Raw genomic sequence first — 16,501 nt, 5'->3', positions numbered from 1 at the left:
CTCCCCGCCCCTTGCTCCGGCCAGACACTACCCCCCACCCCCTGCACCGCCCCCTTGCCCCGCCCTCCCCGCCCCCTGCTCCGGCCAGACACTACCCCCCACCCCCTGCACCGCCCCCTTGCCCCGCCCTCCCCGCCCCCTGCTCCGGCCAGACACTACCCCCCACCCCCTGCACCGCCCCCTTGCCCCGCCCTCCCCGCCCCCTGCTCCGGCCAGACACTACCCCCCACCCCCTGCACCGCCTCCTTGCCCCGCCCTCCCCGCCCCCTGCTCTGGCCAGACACTACCCCCCACCCCCTGCGCTGCCCCCTTGCCCCGCCCTCCCCGCCCCCTGCTCCGGCCAGACACTACCCCGACCCCCTGCACCGCCCCCTTGCCCCGCCCTCCCCCCCCTCTGGCCAGACACTACCCCCCACCCCCTGCACCACCCCCTTGCCCCGCCCTCCCCCCCCCTCTGGCCAGACACTACCCCGACCCCCTGCACCGCCCCCTTGCCCCGCCCCTGGGAGCCCTTCGCCCATGGCCTCTGTCTCCAGCACATGGGCTTGATTTTACTGTAGGGGTGCTGTGGGGATGCCGTTTCATCTCTTTGCTTTGGATGCAGTTTTTAGCAACCCCCCCTCCCCCACAAGCAGATCTTTCAGGTGCCGGGTGAGCCCCTTGCTCTACCAGAGCCTCCCTCTCCTTTGACCCTGTCCTCGCACCTCCCTCCCGGTCCCTCTGTTTGTATGCAGTAACACTGCACAGGTCTCTGCGGCTCTTCCTATGCTGAGGGAAGTCAGGGACCAGGCCTGCCTCGTTCAGCACCCCATCCCCACAGCCTGGCACGGTGCACACAGTCGATCTGTACAAATACGTGTTGAGTGAATAGTTTAAATGAACAAACAACGCCCCCCACACTCTCCCAACCCTCCCTCGGTTTGCAGGCTACTTCCACATTGCCGCCCACAGTCCCGACAAGGAAAGGCCTGAGACCCACGCTCAGCCACACAGCCCCGAGGCCTCCGTCCAGGGGGCTGTCCCAGGCCAGCCTCCGACCCTCCCACCCCCCAGAGACCGAAGCTTCTCTAAACCTCCCTCGGAAAGGCCGGTCCAGGCTGTTTAAAACAAGTGCTTCTTCTACTCCTCTCCCTAGGCGTTTGGAGGACGGGCTCTGAGTATTAATTGGTGCTTTACATACATGATGGTAAAACCGCAGGTCAAGACCCAAATAGCAAATTGCTTCTAAGTAGCACTCTGCCGGTCAGGAAATGATTTCATTTGCCTCCCAGCGAAGAGACTGCTCACTGGGTTGCAACCGGGAGAGTGCCGTCTTGCTCCCTGGTCACCATCCGATTTGGAGGGTGTGGGAGCGTTATTTATTCATTTAAATTGTTCACTCAATACGCGTTTGTACAGATCGACTGTGCGCGCCGGGCCAGGCTGTGGGGACAGAGCGCTGAAGGAGGCAGGCCTGGTCCCTGACCTCAGCAAGCTCCCGGGGGCCACAGGGGTGGTAGGGGGCAGAGGGTAGAGGGCCACTGGGTGTCACAGGGTACCACCCTGAAGAAACAGTTCGTGAGAGAGGATGGGCAAGAGATGACCAGAAAGTAAGGGCTTGAGGAGAGGGTCCAGGCAGAAAGCGGAGAGCCCCAGGGGGGGGGGGAGGGGAAGGGGAAGCCAGTGGCCCAGGCTGTGGGCCCTGAGGAGGCTGGAGGGGTGAGGGAGGTTGTGGTGACGGCGGGGTGTCCCGGGCCTCTGGGGGGAGCTGTGGGCCCCTGAGGAGGCTGGAGGGGTGAGGGAGGTTGTGGTGATGGCGGGGGTGTCCCGGGCCTCTGGGGGGAGCTGTGGGCCCCTGAGGAGGCTGGAGGGGTGAGGGAGGTTGTGGTGATGGCAGGGGTGTCCCGGGCCTCTGGGGGGAGCTGTGGGCCCCTGAGGAGGCTGGAGGGGTGAGGGAGGTGGTGGTGACGGCGGGGTGTCCCGGGCCTCTGGGGGGAGCTGTGGGCCCCTGAGGAGGCTGGAGGGGTGAGGGAGGTGGTGGTGACGGCGGGGTGTCCCGGGCCTCTGGGGGGAGCTGTGGGCCCCTGAGGAGGCTGGAGGGGTGAGGGAGGTGGTGGTGACGGCGGGGGTGTCCCGGGCCTCTGGGGGGAGCTGTGGGCCCCTGAGGAGGCTGGAGGGGTGAGGGAGGTGGTGGTGACGGCGGGGGTGTCCCGGGCCTCTGGGGGGAGCTTGGTGCCGGGAGGAGACTGGGGAAGATGGGTGTATGGGAAGGATGGTGGTGTTGCCATTTAGAAACGCCATGTTTACTGTGTCTGCGGACAGCCGGGAAGTGGTGGGTGTTGTCTGCAGTCTGGGGAGTGGTCTTTGGGAGGCAGAGGCTCCTGCCATGTGGGAGGGGAGGGTCTGAGTGTGAGAAGAGCTGGAGGGCCACTGGGGAGGTGTCCCTATGGCATCCGAAGCCCCTGTGAGACCAGGCGGGAGGCTGCTCCCGCACCTGGGAGGGTTTTACCAGTGTCCCTGGGGCCCACGGCAGCCGAGTCTCGGGGTACCAGGAGGCCATGCCCGCCCCCAGGGCCTTCCGCCGCGCTGGCTAGGATCAGGGCCAGGATTCCCCTCCCCCACTTGACAGCCTCATCCTCTGGATGATACGGGGTGCTAGTGACAGTTTGTTTTGTAAATTCTCTTTACTCCAAATCCATTAGCTTAGAAATAGCTGCTATTTTATTTTATTATTTTATTTTATTTTTTTGTGTGTATTTTTCTGAAGTTAGAAACGGGGAGGCAAAGAAACAGACTCCTGTGTGCACCTGACTGGGATCCACCCTGCACGCCCACCAGGGGGCGATGCTCTGCCCATCTGGGCCATTGCTCCACTGCAACCAGAGCCATCCTAGTGCCTGAGGCAGAGGCCATGGAGCCATTCTCAGCGCCCAGGCCAACTTTGCTCCAATGGAGCCTTGGCTGCAGGAGGGGAAGAGAGAGACAGAGAGGAAGGAGAGGAGGAGGGGTGGAGAAGCATATGGGTACTTCTCTTGTGTGCCCTAACTGGGAACTGAACCCAGGACTTCCACATGCAAGGCTGACACTCTACCACTGAGCCAACCAGCGAAGGCCTAGAAGTAGCTGCTATTTTAAAGCTGCAGTGTATGGAGGTCTGTGACGTACATCTCGCCATGGAGAGGGGTCACTCAGGAGGACCCCAGCCCACGCAGGAGGGACTAGAGATACAGCAAATGATGGAGACTCAAACTGGGTTTCTGGAGATGAAGGGAGGGGGAGGCGAGAGGTGCAGGGCAGGGGTATCATTGCCCGGTGGGGCCGGGGTGGACAGAGCCTGGGTACTTGGCAAACGGCGGGGCGGAGAGGGTGGTGGGACAAGGCTCTGTGATGAAGCTTTCTGTGAAGCCCCTTTCTTGTCTGCAACCTAAACTTAGCTCCCCCCCCCATTCTCCACAGGAGAACAGATGTCCTTCCAGGGCGCCAGGCTCAGCATGAGGAACAGAAGGAACGGCACCCTGGACAGCACACGAACCCTGTACTCCACCATGTCCCGGAGCACAGACGTGTCCTCCAGCGAGAGCGTGAGTCCAGGGGCGTCCAGCACACGTCGCACCGTGTCAGAAAACACTGCCCGGGCAAGGAGGGTTCTCTGGGATCCAATATTCCCTCCTTAAGAAGTGCTGTCTCAACGTGCAGTATTTTCTCCTGCGGGCTATATTTTGTTGAATGTAGAAGCAATTTCTCCTCTGTGTTGTTTTTCAAGCGACCCTTTTCTTTAAAAAGATTGTTACTGTAGCGTACGTAGCCTTAGTAAGTTGTTAAGTCGTGTTAACTGACCTTTATGAAACTGGGCACCCTGCACTCTTCCTAATCATTTCAGTATCCATTACTCAGCGCTCCCGTCGGTTTAGGTCAGAAACGATTCTTGATTCTAAGTCTTTTATGGTCACTCTAAGGCTGGGGTCTCAGTGTGGTATGGCCACAGCCTCTCACCTGGCCCAGACCCATGGCCTCATCGCCTTCAGGACACATAGACACAGCGTCCCTGCTGCTGGAGGGGCTGTGCAGGGCCAGCAGGAGGCGCTCTCCTGTGTGCCGGGCAAGGTGGTGCTGTGACCTGGCGGGCGCTCATGTGCGCTGACTCTGTGGTGCGTCAGCGAGCCGCAGGAGAACAGACCAGGGAGCAGAACCCCCCGCCCCGCCCTGTGTATTTAAGGAGTCGCTGCTCTCGGGCACTGACCCTGCCCTGTCCACTCCCTGCAACAAGCACCCGCTTAAGTTTTGCCCCTGGTCTCCCCTCGGCCCTGGTCCTGTGCGGAGCACACAGGGGAGCCCGAATGGCCTCTGGCCTCTGCAACACTCTCCTCCTTCAGTCTTCCTGGGCGCCAGGGCGGGGACTCAGGTGTTGGCGCCTCGGGACGGGCAGGGCTGGGTCTTCCTCTGGCCCTCCTGCGGGCTCCCAAGGCATCCCTGTGTGCCCATCCCGCTCCCCTGCACCCTGCACCCTGCACCCCGCCGGCTGCCCTGCAGAGATGCTGCAGCCCATGGGGAGAACTTCTGAGACCACCCGAGGTCGTCTCAGTTCTGGGGGGAGGGTTGTTTGTCCCCTGAGAACACACAGCCCTGCAAAGCTCATTCTAGAGGGAATGCTCAGCAACAAAGCAGTTGTCACCACCCTCCCCCACACTGAGAGGGAGTAGAGACTATTGATTTGCTTCCCTGTCGTGTGGCCTCCACGGTGTGTCTGTGTGTGCATGCATGCGTGTGTGTGTGCATGTGTGTGTGTGTACGTGAACAGTCGGGTTCCCAGGTTTTGCTCCTGGGGGCAATGCTACTCTAGACGTGCTCGGATGTGTGAGCCAGGCTGCTGGAAACCCCTCTCTGGGTTGAGCCTGGGTGGTGGAGATGAACCCCTTTCTCTGCGGGGGTTCGGTTAACACACAGGGTTTATGGGGAAACTTTGTTCAAAACGCAGGGAACAGGAGGCTGGAGGAGACGCGTCCTCTGGTCTTAGGGTGTCCAGGGTGCGGCGGCAAAGTGGGGAGACTGGTGAGTGCACTGTGAGCTTTGTTCCTGGGGACGCACTGTCCCTGCCCACGTTTCTGTGGTGACAGCTGGTGACGGCCTCCCTGTGGCGGATGAGGAGTCAGGGCTGGCTTTGGTGGCAGCGGCCTGACTTGGGAGGACAAACTTGGGTGAAGCTACTCAAGCACTCCAGCTGCCAGCGCCCGGTGACCCGAGGGGAGTGGATTTGGGCCACCAGCCCCTCCTCCCCAGGGCACGACAGGCCCTGAAGCCGCCAGCCCACCGCCAGCCAGTCTGAGCTGGCAGGTTGCTCGCGGGACAGCCCACCCTCTCATCCGCAAGGGACTCTTTCTCGGGGTGAACATCACTGTCAGCGGTGGACAGTGTTCCGGGGTGGTCTTACCAGTTCGCTCCCCCACGCACAGTGGGCGTGAGGCCCTGCTGCCTCCCCTGCACCCACATCCTGTGCCACTTGCCGATGCTTCCGACCTGGTGGGTGTGCAACGGCATGTCACTGTGGCCTCACTGCAGCCTTGCCTCATGACTGATGGGGTTGAGCTGTTTTGCACACACTTAGGGGCAGTTTGTGTGTCTCCTTCTTTCCTTCAGTCCCTGCTCAAGGCTTTGCCTCCTTTCCGTTAAGTCGTCTGTCTTATTCTTAGTAATTTATGTTCTGCTTGCCAATTCTATGCTTAATATATGTTGCAAATATCTTCTTCCACTTTGACGAGTGTAGGTATTCTTGAAGTTATTTTTTATCTGTTTCCAATTAAAGGGAAGTCTTTTGGTTCCTTGTCAGAATTAGGCCCCAGACATGCTGTAGCACCTTGACCCTGAGTAGACAGACACAACTACCAACAGATATGTTTTGTAATATATCTCCTTTTGAAAAGCAGGCACAAGAGGCCTAGCATCTTCAATAACGTTTTATTTATTCCAAACGATCAATAAATGCTTAAATTCCCCTCGGTAGCCTTAGAGATAGAAAAAACATAATTTGTATGCGTACAATGACCTGTACGACGAGATAAAGTCAAGTAATTTTTAGAAGAATTTGCACTCAGTTCTAAATAGTTAAACAGTGGCTTCTTTAAAAAAAAAGTGTGTACTCTAAACACATGAATGGATGCTGGATGCTACAATTATGTAGTAAATTCTTAATGAAAGACAGAAACCATGGGCCGAACCAAAAACACAAGGCTAGTGTGTCCCAAAGGGAAGTTTATTTTAAAAACGCCTGGGTGCAGGCGGGCTGAGACCAGCAGAGGGCGTCAGCCCCGAGGGAAGGATGGAGCAGGGGTGGGGGGTGTTATATGGGTCCGTCAAAGGGCTTTGGGCAGAGGCCGCTGCAAGAAAACTTCTTCTGTTGGTGGTTAGGACTGGCACCACGGTTCCTCAAAACTGTCTGCACCTTAATCCAATCGTCCTTTCTCAGCATCCAGCGATAAGGGAGGTCTGAGCTGGATTACTGAGTAGGGAAGTCCTCCTTCCTCCTTCAGGCCTGCATTGTGCTGAAGAAAGACGGTGGCTGAGTAGCCATTTTATCAAAGGCTTTACGGAGGGCTCAGGTCATATTCAGTATTCATTAGTCACAGCAAGGGAGGGGTGGGGAGAACAAATTAATAACATGTTGTCCAATGTTCTTTCTCCAAAGGACTTGGCGAACTTTATTCAAGCCAACTTCAAGAAACGGGAATGTGTCTTCTTCACCAAAGACTCTAAGGCCACGTAAGCAACGCTTTTCCCTCCGATTCTGCTTCCATGTTTGAGCATAAATTATTAACCGCCGTTTCAACAAACAAACAGATGCTCGCTGGTTCATAATTAAAGCTGTCTCCATCTTGCAATTCTCAGAAATGGCGCCTGAGCAGGAGGAGTTTGGCAAGTTAGTTTGAAGCTGGTCCCCAGAGCGAAGGCATCTCGCGTTGTGTTTTTAGCGTTGGCTGCCCGTGGTCAGGGCTCCAGGAGAAGTTGTCTGTCGCCCCCTTCAGCATTCCCCAAGCCGGGGCGGGGGGTGGGCGAGCCCACCCAAGTGGCCGTGGCGATGCATGGCGCTCTCCTGTGGTGGCTGGCAGGTGACGCCGCGCCCGTGCACACGTAAAATCTGACTGGCTCTTTGTCAGGCTGTTGACTGTGGGCCTTCCTGTCAACTCTGCTGTGAGTCTCCTGGGTGCTGAGACGTTGAGGCTGGGTTACAAAAGCCGCAGGGAGCGGCCCCCAGCAGCTCTGCTGGAGGGAGCTCCTCCCTGGCTGTCACCTAATGAGCAAGGCAGAGAGTGGACTGACCGCTGACCTGCCCCCAGAAGATGCTCCTGGGTCCCAGTGAACAATTTAGCCCCAGCTCCCTCTCCCCTCTGCCCTCTCTGCCTTTTCTCCTTCGCCTGCTGGTGAGAGGAGAGTCTAGCTGTTCACGGGTGGGGAGCTGCTGCTGTGGCTGATGATGGAAGCACAGGCCCTCGGCCGAGCAGAGGCGGTGGCCCTCAGCTGAGTGGAGGCACCAGCCCTCGGCCGAGCGGAGGCAGTGAACCCAGGAAGGTGTAAGGACAAGCAGGAATGGGAGCACTGGAATCAGCCCACGCCCGCCCCTGGCCTGGCTGCCTGTTCATGGCATGACCCTGAGCCAGTGGTTCTCTTTTCTGAACCAACTCCCTTATCCTAAAACCCTAGCACAGTGTCCCTCAGGAGTGTGGTGAGGGCTCAGTGGCTAACACATAAACACCCACCCTAGTGCCTCAGGGCAGGAGAGGCTCTTAATAAATGGGTTTTCTTACTTTGTGTGAATCAGAAAGTGAGCATCAGAAAAATGAAGAATCTCTCTTTTGTCATCGGTATGAACTTACCCATCTTGGGTCACCTGATGGAGTATCAACTCCATGAATCCGCTGTTTACCACCCCGCGTCTCCGACTGTTTCAGTGACGGATTTTATGTTAATCTACTTTTCCGACTGTTAGAAAACACAGTTTGGGTACATCCGTTTATTCCACAAACGTTTATTGGGCATCTACTGTGTCACAGGAACTTTCTGTACTTAGTTGCTAATTCTACAGTCCCCCCCCCCCCCCCCCCCGCAAGGCAGCTACAACTGTTGACAGACAAAGTGCGTGCGGCCCAGAGGGTTCAGTGTGGGAGACGGATGAGGATGAACCCAGGTTTTGTGATTACTGGGTTGTATGTATGTTCTTCTATCCCCAGCTCCTGCCCCAGACCCTGCCGCAGGCAGACTGTGCCCATCAGTACCTTCTTAGCTGCAGATATCTGATCAGTTGGCTTAGGGGAAAAGGGGTGGTCACAGGAACTCCTGGCTAACAAGCACAGCTAGATCCAGGGCCCAATGTCACCAAGACCTTGTTTCTTTCCACCCGTCACTTCTGCTATTCCTTGGGGTAAGCAGGCTCCTCACAGTGATGGCCAAATGGTCATTATATCTTTGGCTTCTGTGTTATCAACTTAACCATTTTACCAGAGGGGAAAAGAGGGCCTCGTTCTTAGCGATTCCACCGATGACAGTCCTGAGCTGATGATGTTCACGGCTCTTATTGGCCTGGCTGGGGCCCTGTGTCCATCTCGATGTTGTTTGCTGAGGCTGGGGGATGGAACGTGTTGATTGGCCAGACTTGGCTATTGTGTCCCCACGGACCCAGTGTGGGAATCATCTGCTTGCAGAAGAGGAGATGGGTGTGAGATACGGACACCTACAGCTGTCCACCTGGTAGCGCTTGACGATAGCTTGAGTCTCAAGTGAAGGGGGTGTGGGGCGCAGTCCCCACTGTAACAACAGGAGCAGAGGACAGGAACATCCCAGAGTCTTCCAGGTCCCCTCTCGGAAGGGGCACAAGGTGGTAGACCTAGGTCAAGACTCCATACTCTTTGAACTCTCCGTGTTTATTATTTTTATCTCTCCATCGCTAGTGGGAACAATGTTAATCTATAATTACCCATCAGACGAGGGGATCCAGTCTCTCAACACTGACACTCCAATTCTGTGGCTACTTGCCGCACAAGCCGACAAGAGTCCCTGAGCGTGGCCCCAGGCACTAAGCCCAGACCACTCATGTCTCTCCTCCCTAACTTTTCTTGAGTGGTCACTGGGCAGCGATGTCTGACTGTTGTCCCTGCTGCTGGCTCCCCCTAGGACATTGCTGCCCAGCGTCAGGGCTGCCACCTGGACTCCTGAAGCTGTAGACCCTGATCTGGGCTTCTCCTCCTCGGTTCCAGTGCCCCAGCCATGCAAGGCTCCAGGTAGAAACAGGAAGAAGCCTACTTCTTCAGGAGGTGCTCTGTGCAATGAGACTTCCTGCTGTGACAGAAATATTCTGTGTCTTCCTGGTCCTGTACGGTAGTCGCTGGCCACATGTGGCTAGGGAGCATTTGAAATGCGGCTAGTGCAACCAAGGAACTAAATTTTAATTCTAATTAATTTGAATGTAAAATTAAATAGTCACGTGTGGCTCTTGGTTGCCTTTTTGACCGGGTAGCTTTAGAGGATTCAGACTTGGTTCGAGAGTTAGAACTGGGGTCACGATGGTCTCTTTGCTCCATTTCTCCCTCTGTCACCCCATCTGGGCTCCCAGTGACTTCCTGGCCTCGCCTCCATTTAGAAGCAAATATTAGCCTCCAGCAGGGACCCGCACTGATGCACCGTTCACAACAGAATGAGCCGCTCGCGAAGGCTCCTGCCAGGACACATTTGTTCCTCACTATAAAGTCTCTCTGCTCCGTGGCTTTGGGAGTTACCCCAGGCTTCAGAAGCGATTTAGCAGAGGAACTCATTTCATGGGACACAACTGAAGCCGATTCCTCCAGGCCAGAGAACCTTGGCCACAGTGGGAAGCCATCTGCTTCTGGAATGTTCATAAAAACTCACCTACAAAGCAACGAGGGTCTGCTCCCGTTGTGTTTTTAGACGCGTTCACAGAAAAGCTTATCACTGTCACTTCGCAGAGTGAAAATGTGATCTACGACCACAGAGTGTTTTTAGAAGTAAATCTTGGGAAGAAGCCGAGCGGACGGAAGGCACCCTCCCCCCGCCTGGGCCGGGGCACCGGGTGCTGGGCCCCGGGTCCCTCCCGCCTCCCGCGGTTGCCGGTTGCCGGTCGCTTTGTTTCCCCCGCCTCTGCGCTCCGGGCTACTCGAGGGGGGCTCCTGCCTGGCTGCTCAGGGAACACGGCGGCAGGAAGGGCGGCCGACAGTGCAGGGACTCGCAGAAGTAAATCTCCATTTTGCCATCTTTCAAATAAGCTTACTCTTGAAGAAGACCTTGAGAAGACAGCCCTTCCTATGGTCCCAGCAGCTGTGTACACGGAAGCCCATCTTCCCAAAGGCAAACATACCCACCCATCTCACAGAAATCACGGAGGGTGGATGAGGATACAAACTATTTATAAGAAGAGCAATCAGTGTACGCACTCATTCACTTATTCCTTCCTCATTCAGAGGATGTTTGCTGAATGCCCTACGTGCTGGGAACACAGAGTATAAGATAAACAGACATTTCCAGTTTGTGTACCCTTATTTGACCCACCCTGTGTAGGGAATCCTGGTTCCAGGGTCACTAGGTGTGGTTGTCCAGGTTGTGACTGCTCAAAGGTGCTAGGGGCCAGTGGGATTGAGTCCTGTGCTGTCCCTACACCCTGACCAGGCCCACATCTGCCAGAGGGGGTGCCTTTCCTAGTAGCTTTGTGATTAGAGGGACTACATACTTTATTGGGGGACCTAGGACACTGATAAGAGTGAGGTGGGCACTGATACGAGGACTTGAGCCACAAGGGACTGTTCCGGGCAAATAGGACATTTGCTCACCTGCCGGGGGTGGCTCTGTCCTGCTCCGTCATTCCTGTGCTGTTTCCGGACAGGGAGGGGTCTGCCCCTCCGGCTGGTTGCAGTGGCCACACATGGCTCTCACCTTGCTACTGTCCAGCCTCTTGGGACAGAACTCTGTTCTCCATGTCTACTGGCCGAAGCCCCGTGAATTCTTAACACCCTTCTGAATCTCGTCTGAAGCTTGTAGGGAGGGAGCAGGAGCAGGGAGGGCTGAGTGGAAGGATGGGCAGGAAGACAGCGGGAGGGGAGTGAGCAGTGGCCCCCCAGGGGGAGTGGCTGTGGCCACATGAAGTTTCTGTGGTGGTTGTTCATCTCTTGGGAGACCACGGCCTCAGGATGCAACACAGCCCTGGACAGAGGAGCCAAAGTAGTCATGGATGTGTTTCCAGGTTGTTGCTGGTTTTTTTTTTTTTTTTTTTTTTTTTTACTGTATTTTTTGCTTCTTTTCTGTTGCCACTGCCTCTGCTGTTCCTTGATTTGCATGTATGGCACCACCATAACCAGAAGTCACTGGCTAGAGCATGTACCGTTGCGGTGGCTCGACTCCGTGAGGACAGGCTCTGCTCTGCTTAGGTCCCAGCTCTCAACCCAGAGCCAGCTTTTTGGTGGATGGACCATTAGACGGCAGAGATGAAACACTACGAAAGTTTCTAGACCAGTGGTTCTCAACCTTTCTAATGCCGTGACCCCGCAATACAGTTCCTCATGTTGCAGTGACCCCAAACCAAAAAATAATTTTGGTGGCTACTTCATAACTGTAATTTTGCTACAGTTATGATTCGGAATGTAAATACCTGATATGCATTATGTATTTTCTAATGGCTCTAGGTGACCCTGCTGGGGTCGCGACCCACAGGTTGAGAACCGCTATTCTAGACAACCAACCGAGATGATGAAGTTAGTCTACATAAACCTTGATGGTCAAATCTCTTTTTGTGTTAATTTGAGCGAATAATGTGTTGGTTTACTTGGAAAAAAACATGATGAACTATATTTAAGTAGGTTCATAAAAATCTGTTCTCTCCATCCATGTCCCTCCGCTCAGGGAAAACGTGTGCAAGTGCGGCTATGCCCAGAGCCAGCATGTCGAAGGCACCCAGGTCAACCAGAGCGAGAAATGGAATTACAGGAAACACACCAAGGAGTTTCCGACCGACGCCTTCGGGGATATCCAGTTTGAGATGCTGGGGAAGAAAGGGAAGGTGAGCGCCCTACTCTAACTCGCTAATTCATCCACTAACACAACTTGGGCTACCTCGAGGTGCCTCGAACCATCTCATAGTAGGGAGACAGGAGGGAAGGGCAGTCCGTCCAAACGCCATCTCTACGTGTAAACCATGTCTACGTGTAAAGGCTGTGATTAGACTATGTGCCGCTGGAGAACTGGGATGATGGCCGGCTCCTCACCCAGTGACCTTTCTCTGCACACCGCAGGCACTTGTGGGTCACCCATGCTGACACTCGCTGGCTCAGGGGACCGAGGTACACTTCCATCAATTGTCCTGTTTAATTTGGCATAGGGTGTTCTCGAGAATGCATATGGCCCCAGATAAGGTCTGCACACCTCCGCTACACACCCACAGGACAGGGTCTCACAGGGGTGTTACAACAAAGCTTAACGCTTGTTAACAGCATCTCCTCAAATCCTCCCGTGTCCTGGGTCTCAGTGACAGACCATTCACAGGTGGCTGGAAGCCTGGGCTTTGACTCTTCACACCCCCACGCCCTGTCTTTGCAGCCCTGGCAGGTGACCCAGCCCCCTGCACTGCTGTCCTTCCCCAGGATCTCTGCCCTGGGATGGGCCAGCACTGTCTTTGGCCCTCTCCCCCCAAGGGCTCTCCTTCCCTCTGACCTCCTCGCCCTGTAGTCATCTCTGCCACCGGAGGACATAACTAGACCCCATCCTGTGTCTACTCTGTTGAGAACACCACACAGGTGCCCTGCTGCCATTAGGACACAGTCCCAAGTTCTGCAACTGGCTTGGAAGTCCCTTTGGTGGCACCTAGGTGCCCTGAGTCTACTGGTCTCCTTCCACTTCCCCATGGGGACCCCACTTAGCAGGACCCTGTAGGCAGGTAAGCCAGCTATGCTCTGGTGGCCAGGGCGCACGTGCGGACCGGGCGCTTTCCCTCCTCCCCACAGTACATCCGACTATCCTGTGACACGGACGCCGAAGTCCTCTACGAGCTGCTGACGCAGCACTGGCACTTGAAAACGCCCAACCTTGTCATTTCCGTGGCCGGAGGCGCCAAAAACTTCGCCCTGAAGCCGCGCATGCGCAAGATCTTCAGCCGCCTGATCTACATCGCACAGTCCAAAGGTGCGCGGCCCCTGCGGTGGGAAGTCCCGGGGGAATAGGCCATCCTCCCTGCAGGAGGTCTTCGGGGACAGAACGGAAGGCTCATAAGCAGTGCGTGTGCTGAATCCAGACGCTCTAGAACGAGATGATCAATCATTATCTTATAGAAAGCAAGAACCTGAAAGGAGTGGATAGGGAGCTCTGGCAGGTGGAGGGTGGGGGGTGTTCACCAAGTAACTCTTTAAAATCAGCGTTAAGGTGCTTCCTTGTGGGTAATTTAATGGTTCTCTGATTGTTTAAGTGTTTCATTGTCTTATTTCTACGTGTAAAATTTTACCTGGAGAATTCTGGCAAATCAAAAAGGGAAGTTTAATTTGTTTGCTCTTTAATTTTTTTTTTTTTAATCTTTTTTTTTTTTTTTGTATTTTTCTGAAACTGGAAACGGGGAGAGACAGTCAGACAGACTCCCGCATGTGCCCGACCGGGATCCACCCGGCACGCCCACCAGGGGGCGACGCTCTGCCCACCAGGGGGCGATGCTCTGCCCATCCTGGGCATCGCTCTGCCGTGACCAGAGCCATTCTAGTGCCTGGGGCAGAGGCCAAGGAGCCATCCCCAGCGCCCGGGCCATCTTTGCTCCAATGGAGCCTTGGCTGTGGGAGGGGAAGAGAAAGACAGAGAGGAAGGAGGGGGTGGGGGAGGGAGAAGCAAATGGGCGCTTCTCCTATGTGCCCTGGCCGGGAATCGAACCCGGGTCCCCTGCATGCCAGGCCGACGCTCTACCGCTGAGCCAACCGGCCAGGGCCTTGCTCTTTAATTTTTATATCAATGACATACTAGTGACTGTACCTGGCAGGTTGTAAAGCCCCAGAGAGAGTTTGGTAGAGTTCAAAACAACTGTGGCTTTGTTATGTGGTGTATTAGTTTAGCATTTTTTTCCTTTTTAACTTTGTATTATGAACAATCCCCCCAAAAGAGCTGTAAGAACAATACAGTGAATGTCTATAACCCTTCACATAGACTCGCCAACTGTTAGCATTCTCCCTCAGTTCTCTTATCACTTCGCATGATTATCTACATAGTACGGATTTGGGGGGAATCCTCTGAGAGTAATTTACAGACATCACGATCCTTAGCCCTGTGTCAGCCTGCATCTCCGAAGAACTGGTGTTCTCTCGTACAGCCCAGGACAATCTTCCAAGTTGAGAAACTTAACATTGACCAAGACTGTCATCTAACAAAGTCCATATTTTAATTTTGCTAATTATTCTAACAGTATCCTTTAGAACAAAGAAAAAAAATTTTTTTCTCCATCTGGATTTCAATCTATTTAGCTTTTCACGTCATAGAAAACCATAACGCTTTCTTTCATCTGGAATTACTCTTATCCTTTCTTCCTCTTTGAGGATATCTTTTGAAGAGTGAAGGCAAATGGCTTTTGCAGACTGTTCCTCCACTTGAGTTTGACAATACTTCTGCACGATTAGATTCAGTTTATCCAAACCCAACATTTTAAAGCCTTCTTTATTAAGGATGTTTGTTGAATGACGGAACTAAGGAAGCATGTCTTATTTTAGCCATGAGTTTTTCTGAATGTCAAGAAGAAACTGCGAGATGTTTTTATCCCCATTTGTTCTTAATTTCCTGACCAACCACAGGGCGCCACAGTACATAGTTACTTTGTTATGAAACCTAGTAACTCAGCTTCCTTACTACTAAATCCTGATCACACACCATTCATTCATTATCAAATTCCTACTATGTGTCAGGGATTGTTTTAGGGGCTGGGAACGTAGCAGAACGAAACAGACAAAAAGCCCCTGGCCTAAAGCATCTCCTGAGCTGAAGTAAAGGACCAGAGCTGGGTAGTCAGTCATCTCTGGGGACCCTGCGGTGGCCACGTGGACTGCCACTTCACTTCCCATGGCCTCTGTTAAAGGGGGGCTGTTGCCAACTGTGAGGGCAGGACAGGAAGCTTCTTGGGAGCCAGCTGAGCCTTCGCTTTCTCCTCCTCGGCAGGTGCGTGGATTCTCACCGGCGGCACCCACTACGGCCTGATGAAGTTCATCGGGGAGGTGGTCAGAGACAACACCATCAGCCGGAATTCGGAGGAGAACATTGTGGCCATTGGTATCGCGGCTTGGGGCATGGTCTCCAACAGGGACACCCTTGTCAGGAACTGTGATGAGGTATGGGCGGGGCGGGAGGAGGTCTGGGGTCGCCCGGGAGGAAGGACCACGGCGTGGGGCTCTGGCCTGGGCTTTGGAGATCCATGGTGGAGTTGGAGTTTGCAAGGAAGGCCTTCGGAGCCTTGGGAATTAAAAACAAGGATGACACAGTCGAAGACCTCTTGGGAAGGAGTTGCCAGTGGATGTTTTTGGTTTGTTCAAACCTGTTCCCAGTAAATTGTGTTAGAGTCAGCTTCTTTATCCTTTAGACCAAGGGTAGTCAACCTTTTTATACCTACCGCCCACTTCTGTATCTCTGTTAGTAGTAAAATTTTCTAACCACCAACTGGTTCCATAGTAATGGTGATTTATAAAGTAGGGAAGTAACTTTACTTTATAAAATTTATAAAGCAGAGTTACAGCAAGTTAAAGCATATAATAGTAATTACTTACCAAGTACTTTATGTCGGATTTTTGCTAAGTTTGGCAGAATAAATCTTTTTTTTTTTTTTTTTTTTTTTGGTATTTTTCTGAAGCTGGAAACGGGGAGAGACAGACAGACTCCCACATGCGCTCGACTGGGATCCACCCGGCATGCCCACCGGGGGTGACGCTCTGCCCACCAGGGGGTGACGCTCTGCCCCTCCGGGGCGTCGCTCTGTTGCAACCAGAGCCACTCTAGCGCCTGGGGCAGAGGCCAAGGAGCCATCCCCAGCGCCCGGGCCATCTTTGCTCCAATGGAGCCTCGGCTGCGGGAGGGGAAGAGAGAGACAGAGAGGAAGGAGAGGGGGAGGGGTGGAGAAGCAAATGGGCGCTTCTCCTTTGTGCCCTGGCTGGGAATCGAATCCGGGACTTCCGCACGCCAGGCCGACACTCTACCACTGAGCCAACCGGCCAGGGCCGGCAGAATAAATCTTTATAAAACAACTTACTGTAGTGAAATCTATCTTTTTATTTATACTTTGGTTGTTCCACTACCACCCACCATGAAAGCTGGAATGCCCACTAGGGGGCGGTAGGGACCAGGTTGACTACCACTGCTTTAGACCCATGGCCTAATTCATCACAGAGGGCTCAAGCCTGGCTGCCATCTTATTTCTTGGCCACACCCATAGGAATTGAAGTTAATGCTACTGCCTCTGGTTAATTTGGCATGAAGGGTGCTGTGAGACACCCCTCCCCCAAAGTTTCTTATGGGCACATTTAAA

General features: G+C 54.3%; 1 protein-coding gene across 1 annotated transcript in view; it reads left to right on the top strand.

Annotated features, from left to right (window-relative positions):
* Positions 1-3,443: 3,443 nt before the first annotated feature.
* The window catches only part of TRPM8 (transient receptor potential cation channel subfamily M member 8), a 71,840-nt gene continuing 58,782 nt past the window's right edge, over positions 3,444-16,501 (top strand). The window contains exons 1-5 of the mRNA XM_066280064.1: positions 3,444-3,560; positions 6,659-6,732; positions 11,872-12,028; positions 12,969-13,146; positions 15,145-15,314. Of these exons, the coding sequence (XP_066136161.1) occupies positions 3,444-3,560; positions 6,659-6,732; positions 11,872-12,028; positions 12,969-13,146; positions 15,145-15,314 (696 nt within the window). The remainder of the gene's footprint in view (positions 3,561-6,658; positions 6,733-11,871; positions 12,029-12,968; positions 13,147-15,144; positions 15,315-16,501) is intronic.

This window comes from Saccopteryx bilineata, chromosome 5 (genome assembly GCF_036850765.1).
Source record: "Saccopteryx bilineata isolate mSacBil1 chromosome 5, mSacBil1_pri_phased_curated, whole genome shotgun sequence".
In the NCBI taxonomy this organism is placed as follows: domain Eukaryota; kingdom Metazoa; phylum Chordata; class Mammalia; order Chiroptera; family Emballonuridae; genus Saccopteryx; species Saccopteryx bilineata.
This window is presented reverse-complemented; position numbering and strand designations above follow the sequence as displayed.